Genomic DNA, 8,951 nt, shown 5'->3' with positions numbered 1-8,951 from the left:
CGCGCGTTTCGTCAACATAAAGACTCATCAGTGACGCTCAAATCAAAATATTTATAAAGCTTTGAACAAGTACAAAGTTGAAGAGCATTGAGGATCCAAAATTCCAAAAGTGTGTGAAATACGACTAAGGTAATCTATGTCAACATTGCCATTGCATAGATTACACTAGCTCACTTGTAATGCAATAAATGAAATATCAAAATTTAAACGGAATAATATTGTCACTGGAACTTTGATCTTTTACGTTAACATGATGAATACCGCAACTAACAAGTGTGTTTCTTTCTTCTTTTTTTTTATTATTATGTCATCCTGTTGTTGTTTTAAGGTTATTACATAACAATACCATCTACAAGGAAATTCTAATCCCGAACTAAGATTATAATGGAAGTAATTCTATATCTTGACTTTCAGATACAGATCAGTTCATTTTGGTTAAGTTTCATCCCATGCAAAAGTTAACATTCTTAAAATTTGTATGTATTTTTACTTCACCGGTTATAAATGTTTAAGGTTAATCAGAAAAGATATGATGTACGCAAATTCGAGTTATCAGCACCTTTTCAATAGGTGGCAACATTTATTTTAAAATGGATATTGGACTTACCTGTTGTGTACTTATACTATTAAACATAGATATTATCACTACATGCTTTCAATTACAAATTGTTGTGAAATTTACCTTCTGTAGATAAAAACAAATAACAGTAGGGATTTATTTTAAAACATATAATTTCGAAATGAACAGGTAAAGTTTAGAGAACTTTTACAAAAGTAAACATAACAGTACATCTAGTAGCATAACTATAGTTTGTTTCTTCTAATAATTATATTAATGACGATTTATTAATAAGGGAATTATTACAATGCTACGCCAAGTGCTTCATTAAGTTTGTCTGATCAAGAACACATTTGATGTTTTATGCGATTACAACGAAAAATATTGAAGTTGAGAATTTGAAAAGCTCTGTACTTGAATCACTGTATACTTCACTTAAGGTTCACTAAAAGGAATATAAAAATATGGCCGTTTTTACACAACAACATCTACTATGAGTACAGACCATCTGATGCATCTAGGGAAGTTTTAAGTCATGGCAGGACCTAGATATCTAAAAGTTAAATGTAGTCTATGTTTCAGAAAATTAAAAACTTATCTGGATTTTGATGTGCATTTTTTCCAGTCTGCAGAATATAGCAAAATAAACTAGCACATGATACACAATTTAAATCACATAGTGTTTGCAGATGTCTTTGTCCATCTATTGTTCATTTAAATAATACTACTAAAAAAATCTTATGTGAGGGGAGCTTCTCAAACCTCTCTCCCAACTTAATTCATTTTGGCACCTTCTGTAGAAATAAAAAAAAAAACTGAATAGCAAAATCCAGAATAGTTTATAATTTTCTGAAACATAAAATGCATTTAAAATTTGACTATCTAGTTCCTGCCATGCCTTAAAACTTTTTCAGGTGCACAGGTTTGTCTGTACTCAGAGTAAAATTGTGGTGTAAATACGGCCAAATTAGCCAAAAGGTTATGATGAACCTTGAAGGGGCATTATCTGTCAAATTTATATTCACCGATTTGACTCAAATTCTCATATTTGATTTATAACCTACTAAAACATATATCCAACTTACAAAACATCTAAAATGAACAATTAACAATGCATGAACTAAATGATGTGTATCAGGTTTTCATTTGTATTTTAGTCTAGACGCCATCTAATTAATCATCGACATAATCGAGGTGACCTCAGACTGCCGACGGTCATATAACCCGATATAAACATATATATATAGATGTACATAGATACCGACCCCGGACAATTTGAATTTTGTTGGTCTGTTTGATTTCATATTCATAGGTTAAACAGATATGTTAATTATCGATTTTACTTGTATAAAAATGGTTTTTATGGATTTAAACAGTCCACCAAATGGTTTACCCTTGTTTCACTTTCAATGTTGACATTCTTTTCCTTTTAATAGTTGAACATGCCTAGTTCATACGTAACCCATCTGTAGCTATGGAGTGAAATGGAAGGTCATATGAATACGGATTCAATGAGGTCAAATTATTCACTTGCAAGTGAATAATTCATCAGCGATATTACTTAGCTTATTTTGACATAGTTGAATCAAACTGGCTGCTAAAAGCGATTTATTTATCACTTTTTCATTTTTATTAATGATAGAACAAACAAACAAAATCATATTTTAATTATTTTTGTATGTCGTTGCTAATGCCCCTTTAATTAATCGCTACTCTTGTTTTTGATATTTTGTCTAATATTCGGAATCCTCTAGTTATATCCATGTAATGCCAATAAAAAATGTTGCCCACTAACCCGTACTTTTCCTTTCACAATTAATAACATATAATTTAAAAAGACCTTTTTTCAAAATCTTATTTTTTCATTGTTTTTAAAGAAAAAAGGTGTAAATGTCAAATGCCGGAAAAATCTAACAAGAATGATTTCCCGCCAAATTTTCAAAACGGCACTGACAGGTCATTTATTCTCCTTTTTTAAGTTCTGTTATTTAAGGATGTTCTTAGGTGAGGTTAGGTAAAAATTAAGAAATTAAGAAATTAAATTTGATACTATAAGCTGGTAGAGCATCAATTTAGGATAAAGATAAGCTAAAAATAGTGATAGGTCATGGACCTCCTTTTCGAGATATTTGAGATTTAAAATATGGCTGGAAAAGGCTGACTCGGACTTTTACCTTATATTTGCATTGGCATTATTTGGGTCTCAAAACAAAAGAAAGAAAATCAAGAATATTCTAAAATTTTGATAAATGACCTTTCATGAGCTATTAAGTCTTATATGAAAAAATAAACGGGTGTTATGGGGCAAAATATTTTACATTGTATGGTATGGAAAAACACCAAGGAGTCCAAACATTTAACACAAAATCCAAAACCTCACCTAAGTACATCCTTAAATACTATCAATGTATAACCGTCTTTAAAAAAAAATTGTTATTTTTTAACAGAGGAGCAAACATCCTTAACAGTATCCTTTATATCTAATGTAAATCGAGTGTTGTTTTATTCTTTTTCAAATTTAAAAATGTGTATGCGACGAAAAGAGAGACCAAAAATGCTTTTATATTTCGGATGAACAATACTGACTTATATCATGATCTTTTTGGTTGTATTTCGTTTTGTCCTCTTTGTTTGTCGTCTCATTGATCTATTTTTCTTTTTCCATTTTTTCATATTACATAATTTTTCAGAGACGAAATTCTAGAGAATTTAAAGACTAATGGCTATATGGTAATTCCAAATGTTTTAACAGAAGAGGAATGTGATGAGCATGCTGGAAGTTATAAACGATGGTATTCCATTTTAAAGAATTCAACAGCAAAAATGAAACAGCGAAGGTCCGTCATACAGTCATACAGAGTCGGTCATTTTAAAACAACATGGAAAATAAGACTCCAGGTAAACGAATTTTCAAAACAATAATATAATGAATTTCCTACATGGAGTAAAGTATAAATAATACAAGTTATTATAACTATTAGTGCTCTTGCCACTGTTATCATTAGATGCGGATCCAGGATTTTGAAAAGAGGTGCGAACCCTCAAACTAGACAAAGTTTGAGTGGAACCGGTAAAAAGTCTGGATTTACCATACACATGTATGTAGCTCCATAAGGGCACATTTGCCTACACATGGAAGGACTTGTATTTTTGACCTATGTTTTAATATTAAAATTATATTTTTGTCTCAATTAATATTGAACATTTCTTTAATTAAGGTCAAACCTGTTTTTGAAATGGTATGGAGGACAAAGAAACTTCTAACAAGCGTAAATGGAATTGCGATTTCTATGCCTTCAGAAACAGGTAATTGATGGCTGACCGACTTTAACATTAATTTATACAAACTTCACCATATTATGGCAAGCCGTTTTACTATTTATTCTAACTTCAAGATATCTAATAAAGTTTATAAGATAAAAACTAGATTATATAAGATATCTTATAATTTTGTATACTATGAGATATCTTATATATTATATGAGATATACACATGGAAAAAAGTATTGCAACACCAAATTGAAATTGAAATTAAAAAAACACTTTTTATTTTTTTGTGATATAATTTGGTAAAATAGAACTAATTAAACATTATTTAAGTATCACCTGAGTTTAATCAATAAATATCGACTCGATAAGTTTTTATCTGCACATGCAGCTACTGTACCCGTAAACAGCAAAACAGATGTTTTCATCCTCATTGTTTTCAACACTTTTAATAAATAACCAAGTTTTTAAAGTTATGTGATTGACACCTTGTAATGGGTCCTCGACAACTCTAAACTGCAGCAAGATGGCAGATTATCAGCATGAGAGAAGCAGGGATGTCGCTGAAACAACTGCACGTATTTTTGGTCATCACCATTCCACTATAAGTCGTTTTGAGAATAAAAATAAGGCACTAAACGATGTTAAAGACCTTCCGAGATAAAGAAGACCCCCTATACCATTTGCTAGGGAAAATCAAGCATAATGAAGGTTGGTCAGAAGGAAACCCTTTGCATACAATACAATCCTAAAAAGATTGTGGTGGGCATACAGAAGCCTTTAAACAAGAACTGTTCGAGATCGACTCATCGCTACTGGTTATCGTGCGATAAGACCATTTCGGAGACCTTTGCTTACGAACAGACACACAGTTTTCCGTATCCAATGTAGTGCAGAGCTCGCTAAAGTTGAAAATTAGCATCGTGGAGGAAGATCCGTTGTTCCAATGGAATTTGGTTCATCTTCATTGGACGTATCGTAGCCCGGATTTGAACCATATCGAGCATATATGGGACACTTTTGGGTGGAACGTGCGCGAAAGGACACTCAGTTCAAACACATCATGAAATAAACAATGCCCTTCATCAGAAATGGTTGCTGCTACCTTAGCAACAAATTAGTCGATTTTTGGCAGGAATCAGAAGACGTTTAGATGCAGTTATCCGTTTGAATGGAGGCTGCGCACAAAGTACTAATTCTTTGGCGTATAACGATCAACCATGATGTGAACAGTCATCTGAAGATTAATTTTGAAATGTCTGACATTGTAAAGTTCGACTACAGTAAAAGTTGTAAAATGCATTTTTTTGTACAAAAAACACTTCATTTTGTTATTCAAATTGTGGTTATATAAATCATTTTTTGTTCGTTTCAATGCCAATGTTATCATAAACTATGTTTCAATAATATTATACAAATATTTTATTATATTTCATCCAAAAAAAGAGGCTGATTTTTCAAATTTTAAAAAATCAAGGTGTTGCAATATACTTTTTTCCATGTGTATATATTGAATTTGGAATAAATAGTAAAACGGATTGCCATACCGTTTCCTTTCTGTAGAGCTACAATCATGGTAAAATATAATTTTTAGTACACTATTTTTGAAAGAAGTCCTTCAGAATATTCGCCTTGTTATGAGTTAATAGATTACAGTTACTAACGAGTTATGCAAAACAAACCTAAAAACTCACCGAAATTTCTATTAATTTTTTTTATTTTAGCGATTCTCGTTTGCACGAAATTGTTTTTGAAATAAAAATTCGATAGGAACGTCAAAACTAAACACAGTAAGACGTTTTGTAAATTATAAACCAAAAGGTCATAAACATTGATTTCAGACTGAAGTCAAAATTGAATAAGTGCGCTGTAACCTTAGTTTAAGTACTGTGAAGATCTTTTTGCAGTCTATTTTGCAATATTTCTATTGATCCCATTGGTTGTTACATTCATAATGAATTTTTTAAAATGTTACAAAAATGATCATACCAAAAAATAAAATAACTAAATATATAATTTTAAAGGTGAAGCTGATTTCCGTTCACATGGTGATTGTTGGATGCATTTGGACCAAGGTGTAAAACGTAGAGGTCTCCATGCATACCAAGGAGCTGTTTATCTGGAGGAATCAACCGACAAAGACTATTGCTTCCGGGTAATGAACGGGTCACATGATTTCCATTCTGAATTCTTTAGAGCTTTCCTTTATGCCAGCGAAAAATCAAAGCGTCGTGAATTTTACAAGTTCAACGAGGAAGAAAGAACATGGTATGGAAACAATGGTTGTCAGTTGATATGTGTTCCTGTTCCAAAAGGTGGAATCGTTTTATGGGATGCTAGGACTGCGCATGATACTATAGCTCCACTAAGTGGACGACCAGATACGGACAGATGGCGTTGTGTCTGTTTTGTAAGCATGACACCGGCAATATGGGCAGGAAAAGACGATATCGAATTTAAAAACAAGGCATACGCTGAAATTGCCTTGACAACTCATTGGTCATCTCAAGGCCAAAAGCGTCGCAAATCAGAAGAAAAATGCGATGATGTACTATCAATAAAAAAACTTCCTGTTATTGCACGAACGAAGGAGGCCAAATTACTTATGGGCGTCGATAGTTACGATTTTAATGATGGTGAACCAAATGGTTCACCAGCTCCTTAGGGACGACATCAAAAGTTCAATGTAGGATAAAAAACTTAATTCACATAGTTTTTTCGCTGACCCCCATACCCCCCTTCTTAACTTAATTTAGGAAAAATTGATTTACCTATATGGATATATGTAAAATCGATTTTAGATTAACAAAACTTGCAGCAATGTTGACCCCCCCCCACCCCCAAACTATTCGATTTAAGTTTTTTATCCTACATCGATCTTTTGATGTCGTCCCTTACTGGATGTGACTTTTCTTTGCTTGAAATGATGTTTGTTATTGAATAAATCACTAGAATACTCGTTTTAATACGTTACATAAATTGACCTTTTTGGCTATTTCCGGTTTACTCAAGGTCACTTCCGGTTGATATTTTTCAAGGTCATAATTATGTCAACCAAAAGGTTGCAAAAGACCCTATGGATTTATCATGTACCAAGTTGGAGTAATAATCAATTAACCTTAAATTGATTCATTTTAGGGACAATAATGTCTATGGATTGTTTCAGTCAGACCAAATGTATTATATCTTAATCACAATTAGGCAAACGTTTTGCACTATTGCTTTTATATATATCTTTAAAAGTGACCGAGGAGATGAAATAACAAGGAAAAGTCAAAATTTAAAATATGACCTTGACCTTTGATATTGGCCTCAATTTCATCTAAATGAACCAAGGACCTCAAATCAAAACCTTAGGTCTCTATCACTTCTAATTCATGCTATAAAATATATCCCTTATGTCTAAATACAAAAGAGGAAATAACTCTCATATGGAGTTTTCGTATCGCTTCGGTTAAAATTGGACAAAACATCCTGAGGATATAACGAGTAATTTGGTAAAATGAATTTGTCGCTTTCTTTTACGGTTACAGAGGAGATGCACTCACAAGGAAAACAGTGTTCGGGGAGATAATTCCTACAATTTCAAAAGCGCATAAACTGTTCGATATCATATACCAAATATCTAAGCGACATCTTACGAAACAAAATTCATATGCAAGAAATAAAAGTGGTGGAAGAAGAAAAAAAAAATATTAATCAGAAGAAAATCAATGTCTTCCCACAGAAAAGTGGAAAGACCTAACTATACACAAACATAGTAACAAGATAGCAAAAAATGAAATAGATCCAAGACTTCTGTGGGACTACATCAAAATGGAAAGGATTACAGTATTAAGTATAGTAAAAGTAAAGCAAAGAATATAAAAAATGTAACACGTAATTTAGAAGCACAACTAAAAATATGATATCAGAAATCAAATAATGATGAAAATGATTTTATAAAAGAAAAAATATCCACATTAGAAAAAGAGCTAGAAAACCAATAGGAATACAAAGCTAAAGGAGCTCAAATGAGATCAAAACAAGAGTGGGTAGAAAAAGGAGAAAAAAATAAGGATGATTTCCTAGGTCTTGAAAAATATAAACAAACGAAAAAGACAATACTTAAACTTAGAAACAATAATGGGTTAATAGTAACAAGATCAAGATGAAATATTAAAGCTTGAAAGGGATGTTTATGCTAATTTATACGACACTAAACAAAAACCGGAAATAGAATGATGTTCAAAAGTACATTACTGAAACAAAACGTAATTATAAATTGTCAGAAGAAAGTAAATCTTGTGACGGAAACGTAACGCTAGAAGATATAACTATTGCAGTCAACAATCTAAAATTAAACAACAGTCTAAGAATGGACGGGATAAGCATTAGCTATTATAAAAAAATGTGGGGACTACTTGGATCTCTACTTGTAATTTTTTTTAATTTTAGCGTGAGAATAATCAACTGCCATTTACGCAAAGACTAGGTTTACTGAATCTAATTTATAAGAAAAATGATCCGATGGAACTTGCAAACTATAGACCAATATCATTATTAAATAGTGATTATAAAATACTCTCATGCACTTTAGCTTTTAGCATAAAAAAAATTCTAAATCTAAATCTATAATGCTGATCAAACAGGATATATAAAGAGCAGGGGCCAGTTTCACAAAGCTGTCTTAGGACTAAGACATGTCTTAGGATTGTCTTACGACATATCTTAGTCCTAACTTAATAGGACATCTCTTTAAATTGGTCATAAAGTTAGAACTACGCGAGAGGTGTCTTATGATGGTCTTATGATAGTCATAAGTTTATTTAATCAAAGAATCAAGTTTCAGGCAAAAACATAACAAACAACTAATTAAAGTGGACATAACGGCCACAGTTCACTTTGAATAACGAGGTCTGACAAGATAACAGAATGCCGACATGATTGATTTAACTGATAAATCTGTGCACCATTGGTAGCAATGGATGCTCAAGTTCCTCAAGGTTAAATCCTAAAAAGAACGAGGGTTATGATCCCCAAATACGTCGGGTCTTATTCGCATCACCCCCTGGTTTCAGGGGAGTAAGGATTAACAATTTCTATATCATAAAACTCTATATGCACGCTGATTACATAGTCCATA

At 32.1% G+C, this 8,951-nt stretch overlaps 1 protein-coding gene across 1 annotated transcript; it reads left to right on the top strand.

Moving 5' to 3' along the window:
- The first annotated feature begins 671 nt into the window (after window positions 1-671).
- LOC139500410 (uncharacterized) lies at window positions 672-6,491 on the top strand. The gene is made up of 4 exons (XM_071289150.1): window positions 672-748; window positions 3,250-3,457; window positions 3,778-3,865; window positions 5,851-6,491. Exons 1-4 carry the CDS (start codon window positions 741-743, stop codon window positions 6,489-6,491), a joined length of 945 nt encoding a protein of 314 aa, XP_071145251.1. The 5' UTR covers window positions 672-740.
- The last annotated feature ends 2,460 nt before the right edge of the window (window positions 6,492-8,951 follow it).

Source organism: Mytilus edulis, chromosome 13 (genome assembly GCF_963676685.1).
Source record: "Mytilus edulis chromosome 13, xbMytEdul2.2, whole genome shotgun sequence".
Classification (NCBI taxonomy): Eukaryota; Metazoa; Mollusca; class Bivalvia; order Mytilida; family Mytilidae; genus Mytilus; species Mytilus edulis.
Note: the sequence above shows the minus strand (reverse complement) of the source record. Positions and strands in the feature narration are given on the sequence as shown.